This window comes from Oreochromis niloticus, linkage group LG18 (genome assembly GCF_001858045.2).
Source record: "Oreochromis niloticus isolate F11D_XX linkage group LG18, O_niloticus_UMD_NMBU, whole genome shotgun sequence".
Taxonomy (NCBI): Eukaryota; Metazoa; Chordata; class Actinopteri; order Cichliformes; family Cichlidae; genus Oreochromis; species Oreochromis niloticus.
Genome location: NC_031982.2, coordinates 10914930 through 10942426, shown reverse-complemented (window position 1 = coordinate 10942426; position 27497 = coordinate 10914930). Strand labels below are relative to the sequence as shown.

The window sequence follows — 27497 nt, the reverse complement described above, 5'->3', positions numbered from 1 at the left end:
GCATTCGGTGTGATGACATATGAATGGCTGGTTAGATATAAGCAACACAATAACGCAGCTGGTGAGTATATACGAGAGAATCAACTCAAAAGTTCTGTCTGTATTGCAATACCTATTCTGAACGTGTTTAATCATGCTACCAAAAGAAACGAAACAAAACAAAAACAAAAAAATACTCAGCATATTATTTAAAAATAACTAAATTAAACATCAACAGTAATAAAGACTAAAGTAAAAATAAGGATTAAAAAGAAAAGCGAAAAAACAAAACCAAAGCATTGGTAACAAACTACACAGAAAAAAAACAAAACTACTGAAAAACACTATTCACCACATTTTGAGCAGCATTTTTTAAATTAAATATTCTGTTGCCCCTTAAACAGTTATACTTGGTTTCATATCAACTATAATCCGGAAAGCAAATTTCTAATCAAGATATACTCAGTAGTAGCAACACAGAAAGCTGCATTCATAGCACCAACGTCCCCTCTGGGACCAACATGCAGGTATGCAAGATCATTCTCAATGAAACACAGTAAAGATTTTCCCTTATTCTTAATGTTTAGAATAAACACTGAATCTGTTTCCTGTTACACCAAAAGTCTCCAGCTAACTTGATAAAAGTGAAAGCAGCACTGTCATTCTGCTGTTAGCCTTGCTGAGGCGCACTCTTTCCTTTCTGTGTGCAGCAGAGGTACCAACGCTTTATGCATCAAAACCCTTAACAAAAAACACATTTTTTATGTCTTTGGTTGATCTGAATTAAAAGAAAAAGTCTTAACAATACACACATTAAGTAAAAGTTTTTATTTAAATCAGCATAAAAGGCAAATAAAAGAAACAAAAAAAAGAAAAGAAAAGAAAGTGTAATAGGCGAAGTTAGCCTATTACACTGGGCTGGATGCATATATTTTGTGAAGTTGAAAATAAGCACTTTATAAAAAATAGATATCTACATTGTAACCAAATAAACATACAGTATGCATTTCCCAATGTGGCTATGGTCTGTACATTTCCCCAGTGAGATAGATATATAGATATATCTATATATATATTTTTCTATATTTTTTTTTTTTTTTAAAGGACTTAAATGACTAATTGTGACAGCAGTACTCCATATGATCTACTTTCTATGACACATACGTTTGTGACAGGTTCTGAACGCCTTGAATGAGAAAACGCCCCCTAATAAAGCAGAAAATCAAACCACGTGTCTAAAACATCTTGCAGTCGGTCTTTGTCAGCTCAGGTATTTAAAACAAATGGCACAGGAGTGCGACAGCGGCTCACGCCACAAAGAACTGCTTTTGTCTCCCTGTAAAGCAGCTTTTTCAGTACCAGACTTTGTGTGAAAGGTATTGCGCAACATTAACAAACACCACATAGTTTACAATAAAGTATGAAATGTGAGAAGAAATTCCACCATGAAATGAACAGGACTGATAGGAGTGCTGATATTCAGCCTTTACAAAGACAAAAAGACACTTTGGGAACATACTGGCTTTTAAACAACCTCGTGGTTTGGTGCCAGAGAGCAATTTCAGGGTGATGGTAATTGCATGGAAGGTGGATTGCAGATCCCATTTTAGAGCCATTTCAGACATAAAGAGGAAGCCTGTTTGATTACATATACATCAGTGGTGGAGCAGAGAGTAGATGGGAGTCTGCGTAACAGTGTTAAATCTATTCCTGGGCTTCTTGGCCAATCATCTTGTAGATCTCAGTGGGACCATCGACATGTGTGATAGTTGTGGTAGGCTGGATGTCTTCGCAGCTGTTCACTCCGGCATCACCTGCACATAAAACATCATCATCACATTTTTAAGGACATCTTTAGTCCTTTTTGTGTTTTTTCCAACTTTACATTACTGCAGGCAGGAGTCTGTTGCATATCAAGTTGCTTTAACTGAATTTCATTTGCATAAACACTCTCAGCTTGCGCAAAGCAGAAGTGAAACTGGAGAGCTGAAAAAGTAAATCAAAACAGTGAAGCTTGGAGAGAGCTGCCCCTCCCATGAGACCCCTTGACGCACTTCAGGGAAAGCTTCCAAACTTCAAACCCTCTTTTTCTCTCTCTCATGCCACTGACGTCAGGAGATGGATGGATGGTTTTCATTACTTCCTTGCTCTTCGCCCCACCCCCTCTCTTCACTGTTCCCTTCTTTTCCGCCTGGAAGGAAGCCTGGTGTCCATTAGAATCTCACTCTCAGGCCAAAGAGACCCTTCTTTCCCCTGGGAATCAGGCCTTTCTCACTCACTCCAAAAAACAAACTTTGGATGAATAGGCAGCTTTACAGGAGGAGACAGATACTTGCTCTCTACGAGACTGAAGTAAGAGCTACGGGGGGCATTAATAAAATTCAGCTTTAATACAGTGAAGAGAAAGGAGCAAGCAATAAAAGCTAGCCTTATTAATAAATTATTGCCATGATTTTTTAATTTTTAGAGACAAAAAAGAAAAAGAAAAAAAAAGCCAGGTTAATTATAAGGCAAGTAGAAAGGTGTACTTACCAGTGATGCACTGAATACTTGACTGCTCATCTCCATAGTGTTTGTGAGACGGTGCATAGAGAAACATGATGGCGAACACGTACAGATTCCACATGCCATAGATCCCAGTGAAAAAGGCGCTGTTCACCTGCACCATGTGTTCTCCCCGGTGCCAATGACCTTCATTCACCTGGACCAAAACCAAGAGACACCATTTTTAATGATATTGTCCTTTCAATGTCGTAACTGGCCCTTACTCTGAGACACAACAGATTTCATAACTTTATGAATGAGACTCACCTGACTTATGATGAAGAAGATCACTGTCAGTGCCGCACAGGCCAGAGTGACCAGCATGAGGAATTTAAACCTAAAAATCAGACCCTAAAATGATGACAGTGGGATTACTTAGTAAGAAAACATTAAGCGTCATAACACTGTTAGGAGTGCATTAATGTGTGTGTAAGATAATAAAGAACCTAGATGTAAACACACTGGCATGACAGACTAAACCGCAGACACACACCTCATAGTGAAGCTGTCTGGCCTTAGACATGGCAGGGAGGGACATCCTCTTGCCACTAATGTTGCGGAAGACTTGAAAAACCATGAAACAGAGGAAGAGAAAGTAGAGACACGCACAGATCCCTGCCACAATTATGAAAGCCATCTAAGGAAACTCTTGTCAAGGAAGTAAGTAGTAGTAGTAGTAGCACAGGGTGGGCCATTTATATGGATACACCGTAATAAAATGGGAATGGTTGGTGATATTAAAGTCCTGTTTGTGGCACATTAGTATATGTGAGGGGGCAAACTCCTCAAGACGGGTGGTGACCATGATGGCCATTTAGAAGTCGGCCATCTTGGATACAACTTTTGTTTTTTCAATAGGAAGAGGGCCATGTGACACATCAAACTTATTGGTAATGTCACAAGAAAAACAATGGTGTGCTTGGTTTCAATGTAACTTTATTCTTTCATGAGTTATTTACAAGTTTCTGACCACTTATAAAATGTGTTCAATGTGCTGCCCATTGTGTTGGATTGTCAATGCAACCCTCTTCTCCCACTCTTCACACACTGATAGCAACACCGCAGGAGAAATGCCAGCACAGGCATCCAGTATCCGTAGTTTCAGGTGCTGCACATCTCGTATCTTCACACCATAGACAATTGCCTTCAGATGACCCCAAAGATAAAAGTCTAAGGGGGTCAGATCGGGAGACCTTGGGGGCCATTCAACTGGCCCACGACAACCAATCCACTTTCCAGGAAACTGTTCATCTAGGAATGCTCGGACCCGGCACCCATAATGTGGTGATGCACCATCTTGCTGGAAAAACTCAGGGAACGTGCCAGCTTCAGTGCATAAAGAGGGAAACACATCATCATGTAGCAATTTCAAATATCCAGTGGCCTTGAGGTTTCCATTGATGAAGAATGGAGCCACTATCGTTGTACCCCATATACCACACCAAACCATCACTTTTGTTGTTCCAACAGTCTTGGAGGGATCCATCCAATGTGGGTTAGTGTCAGACCAATAGCGGTGGTTTTGTTTGTTAACTTCACCATTCACATAAAAGTTTGCCTCATCACTGAACAAAATCTTCTGCGTGAACTGAGGGTCCTGTTCCAATTTTTGTTTTGCCCATTCTGCAAATTCTGTGCGCCGATCTGGGTCATCGTTGAGATGCTGCAGTAGCTGGAGTTTGTAAGGGTGCCATTTGTGAGTAGCGAATATCCACCAAAGGGATGTTCGACTAATGCCACTCTCCAGTGACATGCGGCGAGTGCTACGCTGTGGGCTCTTGCTGAATGAAGCTAGGACAGCCACTGATATTTCTTCATTAGTGACAGTTTTCTTGCATCCACATTTTGACAAATCCAACACTGAACCAGTTTCACAAAACTTAGCAAGCACTTTGCTAACTGTAGCATGGGAGATGGGTGGTCTCGTAGGGCGTCTTGCATTGAAATCTGCTGCAATGACCCGGTTACTGCGTTCACCAGATATCAACATGATTTCGATCCGCTCCTCACGTGTTAACCTCTTCGACATGTCAATGGCTGTGAACAAAGAGAAACTTGCAAATAACTCATGAAAGAATAAAGTTACGTTGAAACCAAGCACACCATTGTTTTTCTTGTGACATTACCAATAAGTTTGATGTGTCACATGGCCCTCTTCCTATTGAAAAAACAAAAGTTGTATCCAAGATGGCCGACTTCTAAATGGCCACCATGGTCACCACCCATCTTGAGGAGTTTGCCCCCTCACATATACTAATGTGCCACAAACAGGACTTTAATATCACCAACCATTCCCATTTTATTACGGTGTATCCATATAAATGGCCCACCCTGTAGTACTACTACTACTACTAGTACTACTACTACTACTAATAGTGAAAATAGATGAAAAGGTTCCACAAATTGAAACTTACAAAACACATTTTCACAATAATGTCTGAGCTGAAAAACCTACTTATAAACTTATACTCATAAACCCACAACTCTATTCATGCAGTTATGGATCATTGTATAATATTTTAAAGCAGCCAAGGTGACCAAAAAAGTTGTGCTGATGAATTTTACATGAATCAGATCGCCAAGCAAACAAAACTGGATATGCACACGTAAACACAAGAATCCTCAGCAATGCACATATGGCATAACTGAATGTTTCATCATATTAGTCAAGAGAATACAGTTGCCAGTTTGTGCAGAAGCCAAGTGCAGTTTGGAAGCTGGCATAGTATTAATGAAGAAATTAATCTGTTCCAACGAATGATACAAAGGGTCTCCACTGTCATCATTTCTGCCTAATGAATGTTCAACATTTGGTCATAAAAAGGATACAGCCAGCTCAGTTCCTATGTCCGAAGCCCAGATGCTGTAGAAGGGATTTTTCAGCTGGACACCTCTAAGGAGGAGAAAAATAAATAAATAAAAAAAATAAACATCAAGTATGACAGAAATCTTTTTTATATACAGACACACTTCAAAGGAGTAATATGATAACACACAACACATGGAAAAGAAAAATATTGGTACAATGCAGTACATTTAACTAATTTTCAACAATTAGCCATAGCAGTTGCAAATAAGGAGTGATTATTGTGGTTTGAAAAAAGAAATTATGTAGTCTCCTGATGAGCATCTGGACTCAATTAATAGTGTCATGTAAATAAATCACAAAACTTGCATAGAATATGCTCAGAGTTAAAACAGGGCATTATCTAGGGCAGCGGTCCCCAACCTTTTTTGCGCCACGGACCAGTTTATGTCCGACAATATTTTCACGGACCGACCTTTAAGGTGTCGCGGATAAATACAACAACAACAACAAAAAACAGCACCGGTACTAAAAAAATGATTTATTCATAACACACAGAAAAAGACCCAGGGAAACCAAGTTAACGATAAAAACAATAAAAAAAAAAAATAAATAAGATTAAAAACTGATATAAAACCCGAAAACCAGAAATTTCCCACCCACACCTCAACTCTCGCAGCCTGGTACCAAACGACTCACGCGGGGGTTGGGGACCGCTGATCTAGGGTATATCGATTGGCTAACAGCTTGTGAGTAATAAATCAGAGGCCAATGAGCATGCATTGTCTACAGTTGTAATCAAATCAATCCATTCCCTGTATGTCTGGTTTCCAAACAGAGACAGCAAAAAAACGCCCAGTTCAAAGGTTCATAAACAAGACTTTGCGAACCAATCAGTGAGGTCACGGTGGCTACGTCCATCTTTATACCATCTGTGGTTTGCTGTAAACGCACCTCTATAATGCAATGGACATACTCAAGTTTTAATACGGTTATTTAAAACTATGTTTAATGAAACTTAGTCTCACCTCTCACACATGTCAAAGATAAAGAGGCAGAAGGAACCAAACACGATAGGTCCGACCTGCTTCCAGTAAATTGAGAAACGGTTCCTCTCCGTCTGGTCCTGAAAGAGAAGCACAAAACAGACAGATGTTTTTCACATTTCATCACTTACTGCATGCTACCTTCTCGAGGAATGGCCATGCTATAGATGAAACTGATGTCCTTTTATAAACACACCATCTTCATCAGATTTTTTGACTTGCGACTGACTGATTGATTGATTGGACTGCGATCTTAAAAATCAACACAGACACAGACATGTTAGCAGCAGCAAACGTAGATCTCACAGTCAGTGGAGGGTAATTTAGAAACTATGATAACTTCTGATGCTACGAAGACAAATCAAGCTTCAGTAGTTGCAAAATTCTCTGACCTGTGACATCTCACATTTGATGATGCCTGTTCACAGGAGAAACAGGCTCCATCCATTGATTTCCAAGAAATAGGAAAAATACCAAATATTTCATCCGAACAACATCAAACACTACACTGTAGTTACTCAGATCATTAGCAGTACATCCAGTGAGTGTGAGGTAGATTTGCGACAGACAGGTGAAGGACAAACAGAAATACAGATTCTTTGATTTGTTAGCAAAACAATTTTAGATGTAATTACTGAAATAGCAAAAGCTGAGAAAATAACTTCGCACTATGATAAATTACTCAGATTAAAGATTAATTCTACAAGATATGTGGACCTGTGCAGTTATCCAGCAGAGTTTTGTGACTTGGGTGACACAGACCTCAGCACTCCATGACCTCACACTGTAACCACTCTAGCACCATAAAGGTGCTAGAGTGCCTCTTTACATGAAGAGATCTTGCTGTATCACGCCACAAGAAGAGCTTTAAGGAGACGACGTGAATGTCTTCAAGTAGTTACGGTAGTAAGCTACTTGAATCCAGAAAGAAAGCATTGTGAAAGGACTGAAGTTTAATGTTCAGCACAAGTTGACCAAGCTGAAAGAGTTCAGAGTTAATACACACCAGAGGTTATAAATGCCAAAAGGTGTGTCTGTTAGATGTTGACAGGGAGAAATCTAATAAACTTTTGTGCAGCAGATACTTGGATGAATAATAGCAAGAAAAGGACAAGTCAAATTAATAAAGTCTGTGATATCTGCAGAGACCAACACCAAGGATTTGGAAGTTGTTTGGCAACATAATAAGCACACCTGTCTAATGTATGGAATTTTTTAAGACAGCAGAGTCATCAATTATGTAATAGTCACCTGACCATCTTTTCCTGTTTTGATTATTCTAAATGCCCGGTGCGAAAAATCTTCATGTACATAAAACAGTCTGAATCTTTCTGTCGCTCACTATTGTCATTCAAATTTGTAACAACATGATCAAACACTTTAGCATTGTATAGTGATTTGCTGGCATCTCTACATGTTACAGTGCAATTAATAAACACTGAATCTCACACACACACACACACACACACACACACACACACTTGAGGCGGGGCAAAGAGACGATGAACCTGTCTGAGGCAGACATTGAGCTCATCAAGACAATGGTCACTGTGTTCAGGTGACCAAAAACAAGCTGATGTCTGATCATCTCCGTGACTGCCTCAATCCAGGCCAGATTACAGACGTCAGATAAAAATCACCTGCGATTTTTTTGTGGAATGACGGCCAAGTTTAGGGAGGATTTTGATGGCTGGTACACAGAGATCACACATCTTCAGTTCTCCTCTGCCCAGAACCAATGTTTCAAAGAACTCTGTTTCCTGGACAAAAATGACAAGATAAAATGGGCAAAACCACTTTTCCAAACTTTATATTGTGACGTGTAGGTTTTTAACATGAACCCATGACAAGACTCAAGTTTTATTGTCCTTATTCAAAGAACAAAGCTTTTAGTCATGAGAACCAAATGTGTTTTTTTTTTTTGACATTACTGAAAACAAACCCAAACATCCTTTCATTTAAACACCATAATTCAGGATACTTAAATAAAAGTGAGATTAAGAAACTGTAAGTAAGATCAAAAGCGAGTCAGAAAAAACATGCACAAGACCAAAGTAAATGGAGCTTTGCACAGTACCATAAGGTGCTCCCCGCAGAAGATGATCCAGAAGGAGAGCAGCATGGAGTAGAAGATGCCCTGCCTGATGTCTCCAAAAAGCAGCATCCATGTCCAGTTGAAGCTGACAGAAAACCACTCCACTGGGATGTTGATGAATGTCATGGAGATTCCTAGAGCCAAGATTACCCTAGGAAAGAAAAAAAAAATAGAATAAAATAAATTCAACATTACCTACTTTGATGACTTATGTAATGACATGTGACTCAGCATAGGAAAAGCCACCCAAAGATGTAAACCGGGAATTTCAGCTAAGAGCTAAGCAATGATGCAATCAAGAACAACTGGACTTTCCGATATTTCCAGTGTTTATTATCTTAACTCCGCGGTCTGTAGATTTCTCTCAAAACTAAGTGTTGTGTACTTAACACTTTCTAATGTATAAAAATTAAATAAACATCATTTTGACCAAAGTTCTTGTCCCGCAAACCTCTGGGCTATGAGGGGAACCCCCCCCGCAACCTTCCCAGTCAGCAATCAACTGCTGCACCTCCCACCCCTCTCCACCGCAGTCATGCTGGAGTTGTTTCCATCTTTAGCCTGTTGTGTTGATTTTTTTTGAATGGACACAGTTTGACATCTTCATGTTAAAATTAATAGAAGATTTAATTAAATCTGTTTTTTGCATGTTTATTGAAAAGCTTTGAATTTTTTAGGAAACAAGGGGAAAAAACAGTTTGAACTAGCCTGGTTTTCATTTGACACATCGAATATGGTGGCATATAAATGAAGTTTCATTGAACATTTCATTGAATTTGAATTAAAGACTGGGGAAGTAGGACTCCCAGTGGGATTTATGGCATGCTTTTGGTCCCACTTGACCCCTCAGAAGGCAGGGTCACCACAAATTAATAAGGCTGTTCCAAGTGATCTGGATCATCTTTATCATAGTGAGACATTCTCATCCTGAAGTGTGTTTTTATTTTTATAAACTTATATCCCAACAAGTATTATTTGTTACTTCAAAAAACAAACAAACAAAAAAAAACCAGTGCCTAATTGTGTTGGCAGCTTTAAGGCAATTTTAAAGGATAAACCTCTGTATCTGGACTAAAACTGTTACACATACATTTTTTGTTTTAGGCTGAGCATTTACTTAACCAGGCTTAGTAGACTTCAGGACATTGATTAGCTTACCCATTCAGCTACAACCACAGCATGTTCCCATAGAAGCTTGACTTGTGCGTTTCTAAATCATGTATTTTACCTAAACAGCCTCATTACTGCTAGACCTTGAATATCTGTTTCATGAAATCTAGAGTCCACTGAACTGAGAACAATCACCACAGAGAAAGAGAAAATTAGGCTTGTCTTCTTAGCAACTTGCAACAGGTCCCTGCATGTGACCAGCTGATATAACAAATACTGTAAATAGACAGATAAGAGGGCAAAACAGAGCTACAGAAGATAGATGACCTAAAATATGTGGGTACAAACACTTTATGATAACACTGTGGGCAAGAGAAGTAATCTGATACACGTTCTAAGCAATTTGACGCCAGACAGTTCTGCAAAGTGAACAAAGTGAAACCACATTAGATCGGTATGTATGGAATGTGTCCAGGGCACCATCGACACAGGCAGGAGAACTGGGACCTGCATACGCCTGCATGTGTGAAAAAAGTCAAAGGGTTTGGTTTGTAAAACTGAAGTGGCAGACATTTTTTTCCCTACTTAACACAGGACAGCATGAAAAGTACAGGTGTAACTAATAACATGAATTATGTCTTAAGTGCATTTGAGTGAGTCAGGCAATAGATGTGAGCAACCATCAACATTATCATTTGTTTTCTGCTGTAGCAACTCAAAATGTCTGTTGCGTTCCTGAGGAGTTGACATTTTCAGCACATGTTTCCAATGACAAAATAAAGATGTTTCATATTATCCTGAGGTCCCCCTCACATCCATCCTCCTCACAACTTTAGAGAAAGTCTGAGGTTTACCATTCTGACACCTATGTGGGCTAGCATGGCAGGAGACTCTAGTAAAGCTTTTAAAGCATGAAAAAAATCATCCACTGTCCACAAATAGGGTACAATTCGCACTTCCTGAGAGCCTGCTGGTCATCTGGGAGACTTGAGCTGGAAAACAGAGGGAAGGAGAGATACACTGACTGTGTGTGTGTGTCCCGGTAGCGGGTGTGTTCCTGTCCTAAATGCGTGTGTGCAGCATGTGTCAGCTGAGTGCTAGCTTGCAGATTTTGTAACGCGTTTCTCGCTTCGCCAGGCTTTTCCTGTGGCGCAGAACGCTGCCTCTTACTGATCTGTCTTCTCTCCACGGCAGGGGGTTAGACAAACACTGGGCTCGGAGCACGACTTCAACTTGTTCACAGGACAGCACATCTGCCTCCATGTGTTGCTTGAACCTTCATCGACTTGGCTTGGTTATAGAATTCTTACAAATATTTGAGATTTTTTTGGAATTCACAAAAACAGCCATGCAGATTTCTCATGTTTCCCACATTGCTTTGCTTACACCACCTCAATGAATTTTCAGTATGGTACTTAAAAAGCCAAGTGCGAAATACCAACATTCCTAGATACCATTCCTCCTCAGACGCTTGATGAATAACACCCTCTGATGTCAGTGACCTATACTGTACACAGCTAGGATGACCTACTTGTTCTTTTCATCCATAGTTAACATGTACTTTCATCTAGTACATGCGCTGAAGCTGAGCCACGGTGTTATCATCTAACAATTACTGCAGGTCCTCAACATATCATTGTAACTGAGCCACAGCTAATTCAATTACTTGAATCTTCATCACTGGGCACCTGAGGGTAGATGGATGGAGTGAAGAGAAAGGTGGATGGCAGCAGCAAAATTTAGTGTTATTTGGAAATGTAAAAAGAAAAGTTGCACTTTATACAGATCATCACTATGATGCTGATAATGAGGGGGCCTTACTTCTCTAGCAGGACAGGAGGTCTGCTCATGAGGGTGATGCGTCTCCAGTACCAGATCATGATGATGAGGATGCTGGGTGTGAGGACGGTCTTCATGGCAAACCAAACTTTGGTGAAGCCACCGTTCTGATGAATTCCCTGATGAGCAAAAAGAAACGTTATCAGTGTCAGTGCACGATAACACTAATAGCCATTTTCCACTAATACCTACTCGGCTCAATGTGATTCGACTTCACTCAGTTTCAGTTTTTTTCCCATTACAATTAACTACAACATGTGTGTGTGGGTCGAAACATACAGCACAATAATGAAGGATGTCAAGGCGTTGGTATACCTGCTGCTCACTGTATTGATTTTTGTGCAGTTATTTCCTTTGTTGTTGGGTTTCAAAAATTGCATTTTTGATTTTGTGTAGGAGACACTCTCATGACTCATCAAGTGATGCTGCTGATTAGCCAGTTGGTGGGATGTAGTCTGTTGACGTACATTTTTGGATAGCCTCAGCCCCTGCCGTGCAGGTGCTTAAAAAAGGCCTGATAATAGGTATAACCATCTAATGGAAAACCCTAAAAACTTAGGCGCATTGACCAGAGCAGAGCAGAGTAAGTACTAGTGGAAAAGGGCTATAACAGAACATCCCTTAACCCTTTAAAGCCCAGCATATTGTAATTGATGCATGTGTTTTTGTGTGAGTAATGGGGTAATGACATGTCATTGTGAAATCTTACAACAAGTCGGATGTCTCTGATCTCTGCAATTCCCACATTGATCTTCTTCCTCTCGTTGACAGGCAGGCGAATGTTGAGGAGGTAGTACTTATGGGCCACGCTCCCCACTTCCATGAAAGGTAGCAAGTCGCACTCGTAGTGACGGCCCTCATTCTCGTGAGTCTGGAGAAAACATTGAAGCATTTGAAAACACGTTTACCTAAAGAGGAAAGCTACTTGAATTTATTTTAGGTAAGCATCAGCATCAACAGTTCTGAAACTGTGACTAAATCCACAAGATTAGCTGAATGTAGCTTTGAGGCAGCAGCGTAAGTAAATGCAGAGCATTTTCCATCCTTCTTTCCCACAAAAATGTAAGCACAAAAATAGCCTAGGCAGTGTTTTCATTGGAAATTTTGACTATAAAATATCTCCTTAATACTTCAGTTTAACTAACTTACCCATGTAACTTGTCAGAAGCCTTTACAATATAAAATATATTAAAATAATATAAAATATAAAATAATATAAACATTTCTACCTGGGATGCTGTACCTTGGGCCAATTTCTTTTTTAACCAAGGGTTCAATAGCCTGCTTTTTCACTAGGCCATAAATTTGGGTATTCTCACTAAGGCTAATGATACAGACCTTTTTCATAATATGAAGAGACATTGGAGCCAGAAACCATGCGATTCATTATATAAACTAATATATATAATAAACTAACCTAACTTTACACGTCATTCTTGTATAAGCTGATAAAAAGGTTACATTATTAGTAAAGCAATTTATCCATCTAGTCTTGCAATTAATACCTAAACAGAGTATCTATTCCATAAAAGCTTTGTACCATATTGCTTCATATTTCTATTTAACAGCAGTTGGAAAAATACTATAATACCTCTCCTTATTCAAGAGTTATGCTCTCACCTTTTAACAAACCCCATTTCCCCTCATTGCTAAACAATAACCGACTAAATATGATTCAGAGAGGAGAACCGAGTTCTTAGGTAAGTTAAGGGTGTTGCATCTAGTTCAGACATGTCTGTAAAAACAGCAGGGTAGACAGAGCTGTACTTTAAACCCCTAAAATACTTTATACTTATACTACTAATTTTTTTTTTTTTTTTTAAGTACAGCAGAGAAATTAAGTTTGCACTGAGTTATTGAAGCTACAGGACAGAGGCAAGCCCAGACATGACACAACTTTGGCTCTGTGTGCCAAGTCAATAAAATGAGCAAGCTTTTGTAATTTAAAAGTCCAGCTACAGTCTTAACTACTTTGGTAGCGGTGAAGTTGCAGCTGAGTTTCCTCTGCTCGAGGGAATGAGCCATCTCAGTCCATTCACTGTTCATATCATCTCTGTAGGCCAGGCCAACGTCAATGTGCACCAATGCTCCATCCGCTGGGGAAAAATAATGATAATATTAATAATAATAATAATAATAATCACCACCACCACAACAACAAGTTGCATTTGCATTAATATAACACTTGATATACATACTCTAAAGACAATACTGACAATAATAAAGAAGGCAGAGAGAAACATTCTGTTTGAGAGAAACAAACAGAAAGAACAAAAGACGCTCTGAATAATACATATACACACACGTCTGCGTTTTGACGTGTGTTGTGCCTCGTCACTGCACAAACCTGCTGCCTCTTATCATCCTCGCAATGAGATAAAATTAAAATGTGGTGACAGACAGCCATGGCCTTTTCAGTATACAGCCACCAAATGCTCTTAGCAGTGGACGCCTAGCTTTCTTCCTTGTATGTGTCAAAATCCGTAGAACGTTTAAGAAGCAGTTTAATCACTGGCAATCGGCATTTGCATCAAAAAGTTATTAAAGGGTACAGTTCAAACTGGCATACATTCATGTAACACTGGCGTGTTAAACAGTGGTCCTGCAAATCTGGAATAGTTCTGAAACACTCGTATTAATAAGATTATTTCTCAATATCTACGTGTTCGATATGGTTACTTCCAAAGTAACCATAGCAAGGTTACTTCCTAATACACCCAAACTTCAACAAGACCTTAAACAACCCAGCCCAGTGAATCCAACAAAAAGATCCAAAGCCAAGCTATTAAAGCTGCATCTTTAGATCACATTACAAAGCCAAGTGTTCTCTCCTCCAGCCCTCCAGAGAGCCTCTTGTGCCGTTATGAAACAAGCTGGAATGAAGAGAAAGAAACCCGGTGGCCTCTGCTGTAAGACAGGGGAAAAAAAGGAAAGAAAAAAAAAAGAGGGCGAGAGAGAAGGAGAGGGAACCAGATGAAAACTGGCAGCCGACTGTCTCTGTAATGCCCTCCCCTCTGCCATTGGTTGAGCCAGACGCCCTCAAATGTCAGCTCGCTTCATGCAAACATTCCAGTCCACTTCAGCAGCCATTGCCACGGAAACTAAGCCTCCTCAACAGCTGTGTTATTCCTGGACCCGGGCCAGAAAGGGGGTGCTTGGTGCTGGGTGGAGTGGGGCAGGTGGGTGGTGGTTAATAAGGGTGACGCTCTTCTCTGGGATGAACATTGTTACACAGATAAGGTAGTCAAGGAAGAGATGGCCTTGTGTTCCTTCGTCATACACCAGAGGAACAGAATCCACCCACCTTTGTGAGCGTGCTCTACTCGGGATTTAACCCTCACAGTATTTTGTTAGCGGCAGATTAACAAAGTGGCTCCAGCGTTTCAATTGGGAGCTCACTGGCATTTTTATGAAATCAGAATCAATAATTATTTTATGCAGTAAGTTTTATTGAATAAAAATGTAGACATGGCTTAATATTAGAAGTTGCGCCAGACAACATAAAACGGTGATTTGACTACCTGATTGTTGCCCTTTTATATGATTAAAGAGCATTGCGTAATGTGAGACACAAAAATGCCTCACATTACGCAATGCTTATGCCAATTTAGGCAGGCTGTTCGTTACCAGCCTCTTATTTTTTTCAGTTTGAAGCTTACCTCCTCAGGATAAAACTGAACAATCAATAATGTTGTACACTAGAAAAGGGATGTAAATTATAGGGTTTAAAATTGTCAACTATTTTACGTTTCAAGGTGAGATTCCTGCTTTTTCCAGCACTACCCGATTTCTACTAAATGTGGCACTCTGCTCCTTCTGCATCCATTTGTTCTCACAGCACCTCGCATAGCTCAGAAAGATCAAAATGAGTCTATGACATCTGGCAAAAAGGCTTGTCTGTGGTCCAGGCTGAATCACTGACTCATCTGTCAGACAGCCAGGCAGTAAACAACCCACAGCCCCCTGACACAACCGAGGCCAAGAATGTGAGCAAGTAAGGGATGCTGATGAGTAGGACGCCACTGTACCATGGCTGTTTAGACAAGCCAGACCAGAAAGGCAAAGATTTTGAGGTATTTTGCCCTTTTTGTTGCTACAAATACTTCTCATCACCTTTGAGTGTGCTGGCCTACAATGGATTGTATTAAGGCTGACAAGCATGTGTCAGTCTAGATAAGCCTCCCATTCCCATCGTACTCAACGTGACTTTCAAATACTTTGCTATGCATTGCAATCCATTTGAAGACAATTTTTCATTGAGATTCAAATCGACTTCCCCAGACTCTGCTGGTGATCCAGACTCTCATTAGACTTTCTCATCATCCTCTCTAATCCCTTCTTTGAGGATTGTAAGCACCCTGCCATGACACCAAACCCTGTCTTCTCGGAGGTGCTACTTATTTCCCTCCTCCCCCTCTTCTGAAGTACTTTGACACATTATTAGAATGCTGCAGATCGAGCTGTGAACTGGTACACTTCACAACAATGTTGTTTTAAATTAGGTGAAGATACAAAAAAGTTCCCAGTGGGAGACTGAAGACATCAAAAGGCAGCCTGGATCAGCAGCATAAACAAAACCAATGACAAATTTCAACCTTTTTTTCCTCCCTAACCCATTACAATTACATCTCAAACAGCTTACCCATGGAGGTGTATGGGTAATATCCTTATCAATCTAAGCTTATGTTAAAAAAAGGGGGGGAGCTTGAATTGGGATAATGACATATCCAAGATATATGGAAAACAAGGGAATGTAATTGGCCTAAAGCAACCAACATAAAATGGGTTCTGTTTACATCTCTTTATACCTGCCTCAACAGTGACTGACAAAGACCCTGAGATCTGCGAGGCTATAGAGACGAAACAGCAAGACATTCATCTTTGTTTGCTGCCTTTCTGTGCCATAAATTTAAGGAGAGACGTTTTGAGGAATTCTGAGTGTTTGGGGAAGGTGAAAGAGGGAGGAAAAAAAAGAAGAATTGTACTGAAAAAGATTAGCTGTAGCTGACTTTTACGACGCTGGTGACTGGAGATTACAATTAGGGATGGGTATCGTTTAGGTTTTATCCGACACCGGTGCCAAATCGGTACTTTTGAAACGGTGCCGGTGCTTAAACGGTGCTCGAACCGGTGCTTAAAGACTGGAGAACACAAACTTTGTCCAAAAACCTCTTATGTTTTTATTTTTAGCAGTCTCTTTTTTTCTGCAAAATGATAAGAACCGTACCAACATATAAACATCATCTGTGCAAAGATTTATGTTTTTAAAGTGAAACAGTGAAAAATTACAGCACTGTCAATACATGAATATCCAGACGTTGTACAAAAATGTCCAATTTTGGCACACAATTGGACACCATGCCAGTTGAATTTTTTAGGTATTTAAGAGCAGAAATTAATAAATTTTATTAACAGGCCTAAAAATGCTTTTTTTTAAAATACATTTTTGAAGAATTAACCACACATTTACATGGTAATGGGCCTTTTCTGCGCTTGGAGCACTTAATTGGCCTCTGGCCCTTTAAACTCCGAGGGGCTGTAACTTTGGTTTCTTTTGGTCAATTTGCATGATTGACACCTCTTTTTAATTGTTTGAGCCAATGGAGTCACAGTAACGATGCCACGTTCACGTTACTTCAACCAATCAGACGTTCCAAGGCCAAAACCCACGTGGGCCCAAATTTACTGCATGTGACGTCTGTCCAGTCATGTGTCTATAGGTGGGTCTAAAATGGAGGTTGTTGACGGAAAACGGCTCTGATGCGGCTAGGTAGGCGTGGTAACTGCTGATAATCACGTGGCTACCGGCGAAAATAACGGAGGAAATGTGGACGGTAAGCCAATTTCTGTCTTAGCGCATTTGCGCCGCTGTGTGTTTTTGTGGTCTTCTTTTGCAGCTCATTCAGTGAATTTTGGTCAGAGTGTGGTGAAACTTGGTATTTGGAATTGGTGATAGCTCTGGAAGATAACCAGCTTTTCTTTAGACGGTTACATGAAGTCTGGAGAATTTCTGGTTCACCTTGTTTGTTTAACGGACTTGTGCGCATTCACATAACTGCTCGTTTAATCATGGCTTGTTTTCGGTGAGTTTGGTGGTTGTAGAAATGGTTTATATGACATTTTAGCTGAGATTCAGAGGTTTCTGTGGATACCACACATGTCTGGACTTATATTTCTCACCCAGTGTTATAACGATTAAACGTGATCTCCTCCTTTTTGCTCGCGGTACCGGGGGCATGGGGCTTAAAGCACTTGTTGCAGGTTGCTGAGTTTGCATCTTTTGCTGTGAAGTACAGCCAGACTTTTGACCGCTTCGCCTTGGGCATTTTTAATCTGTAGCTCTGCTCTAAAAGAACGTACGTACCTGGGCCCGCCTACTATCCTTGTAAAGGTAAAATGATCGGCTAGAATCCAAAGTGTATAGAATAGAATAGAATAGAAAAGAATAGAATAATCCTTTAATTGTCCCACAAGGGGAAATTTGGTTGTAACAGCAGCCAAAAAGACACATATACAAACAAACAGTACACAGGACACAGAACAGAAACATACACAATTTTTTAAATATTTACATTAAGGACAATGGTTACTATATACAGAGTATTGTACAGTTATTAAATAAAATAAAAATATCTACAAATAAGAGGCAAACCAGGTTGTAGTGCGAATCGGTTGGTTAACTTATTGCAGTTACAGCGCAGATGTAAACATCTATGTTTGTTGGGAGCAGTTCTGATTGTACAGTCTTGACAGCTGAAGGGAGGAAGGACCTGCGGAAACGCTCCTTCATGCATCTAGGATGCATGCAGTCTGTCACTGAAGGAGCTCTGCAGTTCAGCAACATTTACATGCATGGGGTGGGAGACTTTGTCCATCAGAGATGTTATTTTGGCCAGAGTCCTTCTGTCTCCCACCACCTGCACTGGGTCCAGGGTGCATCCCAGAACAGAGCTGGCCTTCCTGATGAGTTTATCCAACCTCTTCCTCTCAGCTGCCGATGAACTGCTGCTCCAACATACCACACTGTAAAAAATGACAGATGCCACCACAGAGTCATAGAAGGTTTTTAAAAGTGCTCCCTGTACTCCAAATGACCTCAGCCGCCTCAGCAGGTAGAGTCTGCTCTGACCCTTCCTGTAAAGAGCATCAGTGTTGTGGCTCCAGTCCAGTTTATTATTCAGGTGAACACCCAGGTACCTATAAGAGTCCACTATCTCAATGCCCACTGTGATGAGGCCGACTATGGCAGAGTCGTCAGAGAACTTCTGTAGGTGGCAACGTGGGGAGTTGATGGAGAAGTCTGCAGTGTAGAGGGTGAAGAGGAACGGTGCCAGCACAGTTCCCTGTGGTGCCCCCGTACTGCAGACCAGTGTATCAGAGACACAGCCCTGTGACCTCACATAGTGTGGAGGTTCTGTGAGGTAGTCCAGTATCCACTGGGACATGTGGTGGTCCACTCCTGATAGCTCCAGCTTGTCTCTCGGAAGTCGTGGCTGGATGGTGTTGAAAGCACTGGAGAAATCAAAGAACATGATCCTCACAGTGCTTCCAGGCTTCTCCAGGTGAGTCAGAGCTCGGTGCAGGAGGTAGATGATGGCGTCCTCCACCCCGATGCCAGGCTGGTAAGCAAACTGTAGTGGATCCAATGAAGACCTCACCAGGGGGCGCAGATGGTTTAGAACCAACCTCTCGAGGGTCTTCATCAGATGCGATGTCAGGGCTACCGGCCTGTAGCTGCTGAGGTCCTTGGGATGGGAGGTCTTTGGTACCGGTATGACCGGTATGACATCTCATGAGAGAAAAAAAAAAAAAAAAGCACCGAAATAAAGCACCGAAATGTGCGCTGCTTTTCGGTCTGGTTACTACCGTTTATGTCAGAACCGGTGCCATTACCCATCCCTAATTACAATAGATGTGAATAGATGTGAATTAGCTTTGTCCAGAGCCTCTGTAAATATTTTCTTTTCAGATTGTGAAAGCAAGAAATACCACAGAGACAAAATATTGACAAAGTTCATGGGATGCAGGAAAAAAAGGCATGTCCTTGAGACGAAACATGATCCATGTTGTCCCATCCCTCATTTTCCTTTAAAACCCATAAGATACCTTTAGTTCTCACCTATCTGGTTGTACATCTTAAAAGCGATGTCAAACTGCAGAATGAACAGCATGAACTGGAACCACGGGCTCATCTCCTTGTTGGGAAGAGGAATGTGGACAGCAAACACAATGTTGTTAGCCTCGATCCCCTTGGCCATGGCTTCATCAAAGGACTGGATGTTATCACACTGGTTTGGACCCCAAGGCATGAACCATTTTGTTTGCTGCGGTTTTTTCACTGTATCCACGCATTTTGTGGCCAAGTAGTGCACTGCTGTGGCGGGGCTGGGAGCTGGAAAGACAAAGTGGTAGAGATGTTAGACTAAGTGTCACCTCTCCTTCACTGAACACAACTCCCCCTCCTCCCCCATCGCTTCACCTGCAGGCAGAGACAAGATGGACACGGCAAATCTCCGTTAATGAGTTACTGCGCATCGCCCCGTGCGTAGGACTGGACGGCGTCAACGTGTTAATGAGCTAACCACGCTAACGAGCTAGCCACGCTAATGCCATGCACGGCCTGAAATCCTTTCATTTTCTCAAAAGTTGACTGTGCGCCTTTTGTATGAATTCTGGTTGTGCTTGATGACCGCGAACCGATTTTATGTGATACACAGCGCTCAGCAATCTGTCAAAAAATGTTTTAGTTCGACTTTGGTAAGCTACGGAGCTGCACCGCTTGATGGATTCTCGGAGCATTACGGCTACCGAGGAGCCTCGCGGAGTAATCAATAGCTGTGTCCCAAAAAGTCGGCTGCATCCTCCGGAGGCCGCATTTGAAGGCCGATTACGTCACAGCCAGGCGACGAAGGCTGTCCCAATTCGTCGACTCCTTCAAATGCGGCCGACAAATGGGTCCTTCATTTCCCCGAATTTGAAGGATGGGTCGGGTGTGTCCTTCACGGCCCACCATATCCCAGAGTTCATAGCGAGGCCAAGCCAAATTTCAGCTGCCAACAATGGCAGCCGCTACTAAGTTTTAAAATTAGTCTTATTAATCTTTCTGGGTGACAAAAAAAAACTTTTAACATATTTTCAGGCGAGAAAGTAGCTGTGTAAATTACAAATATCTGCTTGGTTTATCAAGACATCCTATATTTGCAAAAGTGTGCCGACGTTTTCGGAGACGTCTGTTACCCACCTGCTCGATAGCAAGCCGGGGGGTTCAATGGTCACTCCAGCCGGCGAGAGCAGCGGACTCCGGGCTTCATCGTTTTCAGACCCCCGCTCTTTCGCTACTCAGGTTAAACATGATATACAAGTCACTCGGATAACTTAAAAATTTAATTGTTTGGCTTTTTTCGGTGTTTTATTTGTTCCGGAGTAAATCGGTTTGGCTGAGATCAAAGTTATTAGATTATTAGATTAAATAAAACTTTATTAATCCATCGGGTGGGTTCCTCTGGGATTTTCACACAGTTGAATAAACGTCAAACAGAAAACAGATTAAACAGAAGTGTGAGACGGTCGAGAATTTACGCCAGTGTCCTGTTATATTTTAGATAGCAAGGAGCAAACAGCCGAGTTTATTAAACTCCACCGACACAGCGGTGACGCAAATCTGAAGGCTAGACCGTCCCATTTCACAGCCTCGCACATCCGGCCTTCTCGGTCTTCGAAGGACCCGGCCCACGTAGACCGCGAAGGCCGGGTCCTCCGAAGGATGCAGCCGACATTTTGGGACACAGCTATTGACTGTAGAAAACATGGACGACGCGACAGCTCCCCAAAAATGAAGCCAAAACGTCTCTATCGCCCCCTGGTGTCTGGCTGCAGTATAGGTCATAAACCCCGCCTCCTCCATGTTAGCAGATGGGACTGGGGTCAGACTAAAATAAATTAATTCTCCTCAGATAATTTTTTTCCAAAGATTCTTTCTTTTGTTATCAATAGTTCTCATCATCCTGATTGATGTCCAAGGGGTCTCCTTTCCCATAAGTTTGATTCTAATTCCTACCGCGGTGATGTTAAATTGGGGTGAAACGTCATCATAGCAGCTTTGACTGGCAGCTGCAGTCACGGAGAAACTTGCATATCTGTGTTCGGGAATAGCAGATAGAGCGTAGGCTCTGAGAGGAGGGCCAGCGTTTACGTTACGAAAACACGACCGCCTGTTTTAACCTCACAGCCTGAGGTGCTCTTCAGTAAACTGGACTACCCGACAGAAGGACCCGAGGCCCGGCTGCACTTTTTCGGTAAGTTAAACGTGTTTGTAAGCTAATCCGTAACTACCGTCCTTAGGTCCTGAGACCTAGCTAGCTAAAATGAGCACTCGGCTGTCGGGGTTCGTTTAGCTAATCTGTGCAGGTGAATGAATTTACTAAAGAAATCAAGAGAAACGCCCCGGGCTACTCAGTCACTAATTACTGTTACTGTACTTTTATTACAAGTATTATACTGTAAAAGCAACAGGCTGCGCCCTGCTGCAGCTCCTGTGCAGAGCTGAATATTAAATATGTGCAAACAACAGCATGTTTTCAGTCTCTTGCCACATCTGTAAAGACAGTAACATCTTTTTTTAAAAAGCTTCTACTTCAGTAACTCCTCATTAATGAGGAACTATGGATTAAAGTACTGTAGTGTACTGTAATACTGAAAAAAATGTAAGAGACAAACTTCAGATCCTGGGTGTGTGAGGACAGAAGAATCAGCTTTATTTCAAATTTGAGGGGTAAAATTTATATCTGAGTTTGATGGTTCTGTTCTCTTTGTGATTACAGGAGCTGCCCTCAGATTCAGACCTCAGCCCCACCCAGTGACAGCAGACAGATCATCCAACATGTTCACATGTTAACTGCAAAATGAACTGATGAAAACAGTGCAAAGGTTAAAGTACCACACGTGCTGTAGTGAAAGCTGCAGCTTTATTGATAAAGTTAAAGACAAAAAAACAAAAGGATTAATCACTCATGTAACTGTGTCACTATATATCAGCATTAACAGGACCTCAGTTTGGTGTTTCACAAAGCTGCTGATCTCAGACCTGCACAGCTTCTGTTTTAAACACTTGATGTACTCAGCTGCAGGAAGAGCATATGAGATTTTCTCACAATTAAATAAAACCTGATGAAGGTCAAAGGTCGTCACTTGTATGTTGAACTACAAACTTGTCATCTGGAATTCTTTCACAGTTTTTTTGCACATAGTGTGTTATTTACCATAAAGTGATTCAGAGTTGTTCATACCAGAGTAACTAGAGAGGATCATATATTTTTAAATATATAACTTTCTACAGGACTGAATACAATATCTTTATGTAAAAGTCCGGAGCCTCTGGGGAGTATCCGAGTATTTATAACATTACACAAACCAAAGGTCCATCACAGTGTTCATGAAATGCTGGGTTTATCCATCTCCTGGGGTGGGCCTACAGAGGAGTGCTGAAGATTTCCCTGTGAGGGAGCTGCTGGTGAAGATCATGAGTCCTGCTTGATCAATGTGATGGGCTTCAGTCTTCCTGGTGTTTCTTAAATGAAGCCTCTTTCAGTGGGTCAACAGAACTTCTGGCACAGGACAGCTGTGATGAAGAAAGGGAAGAAGTTTCTCCAAACCTCTGGACCCAGGAAACCCAGCTTGGTCCTGATGGTCTCCCTCACTAGTTTCTCCCCAGGGTGAATGTAGCTGTTGATATAATATGGAGTCTATTATTAAATGAAAAGAACAAATTAGACTACACTACTGAAACGTTCTGCTGATGTTTTTAAAGTTTCCATGTTACCAGGCTGTAGAGGGCTCTGAAGATTTAAACAGTTTTAGATCCATTACACTCACAGTCTTATGTTAAAATCTCAAAGGACAGCATTACATTTTTGATATTAACAGTAACTCTGGGCCTCTGTAGAGTGTGCAGCTTATCTCATCGTTGTCTAAAAATGGATAACAAACATAAGAAGTGCTGAATCCTTCAATAACACAGACTATTAAGAGTATTAGGTGTGTAGCATCGCTAACTAGCTAGCAACAAGCCTCCAACACAGTGCGTATGCTAGCGGCTAATCTAACTAACGAATTAACAACAGAGTGATTTTAGAACTAAGATGATAAGCTGTGTGTCTTTTTTTAATAACAGTGACATGGTTGTATTTACCTTAATTAAAGGAGTTGTCAGCCACGGTAAACCAGCAAAAAAACTCGAGCAGTCGGGCTACGTAAAAAGTGTAGGGGGGCGTGTTTGCGGTCATGTCCAGCGGGTGTGTGGGCGGGAGCGTTACACAGTCGCTCCACCTCAAGTCACTACTGCGCAGACTCTGGCTCCAAATTTGCAAGATGGCAGCCTCCACAAGCGGGATATTTTGGCTTCATTTTTGCACAATGGTAGGAGGCGGAGTCGCGTCGTCCATGTTTTCTACAGTCAATGGGAGTAATACGTACTGTGCTTCAACGTAATATTACCGTATTGTGTGTATAAGGACCATAAATGGCACCTGTTCAGAGACATGGTTACGAAGCGGATTTCAAACTCCAGGCTGTCAGTCACACAGTAGAAGTTGGGAACAGAGCAGCTGTGAAATCTGTCTATGTTATTATGCTCAGCGTCTTTTAGTTTACATTTTGACTGCACAATTGTGAGCTCTTTGTTATGCACAAAACAACAGTTTTCTTTTATTTATAGAGCATCATTATTTAATAAATGCTCATAATTTATTTTTGAGTAGTTTTTTTCATGTACATCTATGCTGTATGTTAATAAAAGTGCCTGTGTGACATCTGGGACACAGCTTTGACTAAGAACTCTGTTTTTGTTCTTACTTTATGGCTTTAAAAAAAATATCGAGATATATATATCTTATATCGCCATCCAGCTAAAAAATATCGAGATATGAATTTTGGGTCATATCGCCCAGCTCTAGGTCCTACCATGCCAAATTTCCCCTCAAACTAATAAATCACATGAAATTATTTTAGCCCAAATATAATACATAAATCTTCAGTGCCGCAGATTAAACTGTTCAAGGACAATGTTAATATCTTAGGAACAGTCACCAGTTTGTACTGATTTGGCTGAAAGTCAAACACTTTGGTAATTACTTTTTACACTGTTTAGGAAATGCCTACAAGCAAGGCTCTGTCTGTGAAGTGAGAGGGAGGGAAAATTCCCGAAAGCTCTCAGGCACCAATTACAGTGTTTACGCATTGAGATTCATGAGCTCGACAAGACTGCTGTTTGCAGTCTCTACTCACAGGAACCATTGTAATAGAACAAGAACGGCCATTATCATGACAACAAAGAAACTGGCATCCTGTTGTGGAACCTATACGCCTGATGTGAACAACACCTGAAAGGTCTGGGCGAAGGTGTAGACACACACATACACACACATACACACACACACACACACACACAAAAAAAAAGCCCCCCAAAACCCCAACATTAATTCAGGAAATGATGCGGGACAATGAGCAAATAAGTGAATCTGTTAGATTCACTGTGGTTTAGCATTTACCTGCAAGCCCTTATACATTACCAGCTCAGACAAAGGTCACTTTTGTATTTATATTCCTCATAGCTGTACTCAGACATACACACAACAGCAGCATAATGAGCCAATGTAAATACACAGTACTTGCCACAGCAGTAGTGACACGTGAGGTCAAACTTTTCTGATGATTATAATTTGGCAGCATTTTAATAAATCATTCATACACTCTTTAGTAAATTGATTTTAAAAAAATGCATCCAATCAGCTGTAAATGTAGGAAATCATTCACCTGCAGCGTATAAACTGACAGAAGAGTACTGGAAGTCATTTGCTGTTGGAATCTAATCAGCCCATCTCTGTGTCAGGGATATGTGAAGTCAAGTAGTTACAGAAGTTACCACTCTGCATTAAGCGTTTACAACTGTTAACTCTCTCCCTTTATATGGAGACACTAACAAATGCATCTTGATGCTTGATCATGGAGCACGCATTTCACATACTAGAATCAACTGAATGCATCAAACTACACAACTTCCTGTTAACGATTTGTTAGAAGCAGTCCCATTAAGACCAGCACAGTCTCACGATAGGGTCACATACACACTTAAGCTAGTGATTTTAGTTTCTGGACAGAAATGTTCCGGTTTTGTTCATGCTCCCCCAACGTCGTCGTCGTCGTTTCACGTGTACTGACTTAGGTTGATATGAAAAAGGGTATTAAAAGTACCGTATTTTTACGACCATAAGGCGCACTTAAAAGTCTTAGATTTTCTTCAAAAAGTACGGCGCGCCCTATAGTGCAGTGCGCCCTATGTGTTGTAATGAGGACGTAGTAGAGAACACCATGAGAACGCTAAAGGGTGAAGTGTGGGCGTTGACTGTACCGGTATATACGATCGCACATACCTGTATAAAAGAACAGGTATGTGCGTTATGCAGAACATCGTTGTTTTAACAACCCTGAAAATGGCAGAGACACACGCTTACGAAGCACAGTTTAAACTGAAGGCCATCAGCTACGCGGAGGAACATGGAAATCGAGCAGCCGCGAGAGAATTTAAGATTAACGAATCGATGGTTCGCAAGTGGAGGAAGCTAGAAAACAAGCTCCGGCAGGTCAAGAAAACGCAGCTGAGTTTCCGCGGACATAAGGCGAGGTGGCCCGAGTTGGAGGAAAGACTCGAGCGGTGGATCATCGAGCAAAGAACGAGTGGGAGAAGCATTTCGACGGTCACCATTCGGCTAAAAGCAGTTTCACTAGCAGAAGAAATGAAAATTGAACATTTCCAAGGAGGCCCGTCTTGGTGCTTTCGTTTTATGAAACGGTGCCATTTTTCCATCCGGACCAGGACTACGGTAGCGCAGCAACTTCCAGCAGATTATAATGAAAAGCTGGCCATCTTCCGCTCCTACTGCAGCAAACACATCGGCGACAAAAACATCCAGCCCAGCCACATCACAAACATGGACGGGGTGCCGCTCACTTTTGACATCCCGGTGAGTCACACTGTGGAGAAGAAGGGGACCAGCACAGTAGCGATACGCACAACAGGGCACGAAAAGTCTTCTTTTACTGTTGTGCTTGGCTGCCATGCTAATGGACAGAAACTGCCGCCTATGGTGATCTTTAAGAGAAAGACTTTACCTAAAGAGAAGTTTCCAGCAGGAATCATCATTAAGGCAAATGAAAAGGGCTGGATGGATGAGGAAATGATGAAAGAGTGGCTGAGGGAGGTGTATGTAAGGAGACCAGGTGGTTTTTTCCACGCATCACCATCGCTCTTAATCTGTGACTCTATGCGTGCCCATCTCACAGCCGATGTGAAAAACCAAGTGAAACAAATGAAGTCTGAGCTTGCTGTCATTCCGGGAGGCCTGACAAAGGAACTCCAACCGCTGGACATCGGTGTGAACCGCCCGTTCAAAGTAAGGCTGCGAGCGGCGTGGGACCGATGGATGACCGATGGAGACCAGTTTCACCAAGAGTGGAAGGCAGCGCCGGGCGAGTTACGCCACAATTTGCGAATGGATTGTAGATGCTTGGGCTAACATGTCTGCTGGCACTGTTGTTCGAGCTTTTGCAAAAGCCGGCATCATTTCTGAGGAGCCGCACGGCACAGAAAGTGACTCTGACAGTGAAGAAAGTGAACCTGGCATGTTTGATGGCGATTTAGCACAGCTGTTCAATTCAGACAGAGGATGAGGACTTCGATGGGTTTGATTGATGAAGATTACCGGTAATAAAAATGTGAGTACCAAACTCCGTTTTGCTCCTGTTTTTATTTTTAAATACGCACACTTGTATGCTTGTGTGTTGTTGCTGATGAAGATTACCGGTAATAAAAATGTGAGTACCAAACTCCGTTTTGCTCCTGTTTTTATTTTTAAATACGCATACTTGTATGCGCCCTATAATCAGGTGCGCCTTATGTGTGTGTTAAATACAGTAACCGCACACATAACTGAGACTGCGCCTTTTAGTACGGTGCGTCTTATGGTCGTGAAAATACGGTAACGTGAATTAGTAAAAACTCAACATACATGAGCTTTGTCTTTGG

General features: G+C 41.5%; 1 protein-coding gene across 4 annotated transcripts in view; it reads right to left on the bottom strand.

Annotated features, from left to right (window-relative positions):
* Nucleotides 1–1054: 1054 nt before the first annotated feature.
* Nucleotides 1055–27497, bottom strand: part of LOC109194426 (protein wntless homolog) — a 31164-nt gene continuing 4721 nt past the window's right edge. The window contains exons 2-13 of one of the 4 annotated variants that reach the window (XM_019348300.2): nucleotides 19539–19811; nucleotides 13388–13515; nucleotides 12129–12290; nucleotides 11402–11538; nucleotides 8453–8621; nucleotides 8016–8135; nucleotides 6358–6455; nucleotides 5353–5416; nucleotides 3017–3160; nucleotides 2791–2874; nucleotides 2512–2680; nucleotides 1055–1793 (exon numbers count right to left, since the gene is read on the bottom strand). In XM_019348300.2, the coding sequence (XP_019203845.1) occupies nucleotides 1684–1793; nucleotides 2512–2680; nucleotides 2791–2874; nucleotides 3017–3160; nucleotides 5353–5416; nucleotides 6358–6455; nucleotides 8016–8135; nucleotides 8453–8621; nucleotides 11402–11538; nucleotides 12129–12290; nucleotides 13388–13515; nucleotides 19539–19811 (1658 nt within the window). In that variant the 3' untranslated portion in view covers nucleotides 1055–1683. The remainder of the gene's footprint in view (nucleotides 1794–2511; nucleotides 2681–2790; nucleotides 2875–3016; nucleotides 3161–5352; nucleotides 5417–6357; nucleotides 6456–8015; nucleotides 8136–8452; nucleotides 8622–11401; nucleotides 11539–12128; nucleotides 12291–13387; nucleotides 13516–19538; nucleotides 19812–27497) is intronic. The other 3 variants (XM_019348301.2, XM_019348302.2, XM_019348303.2) reach the window with 3 other exon arrangements.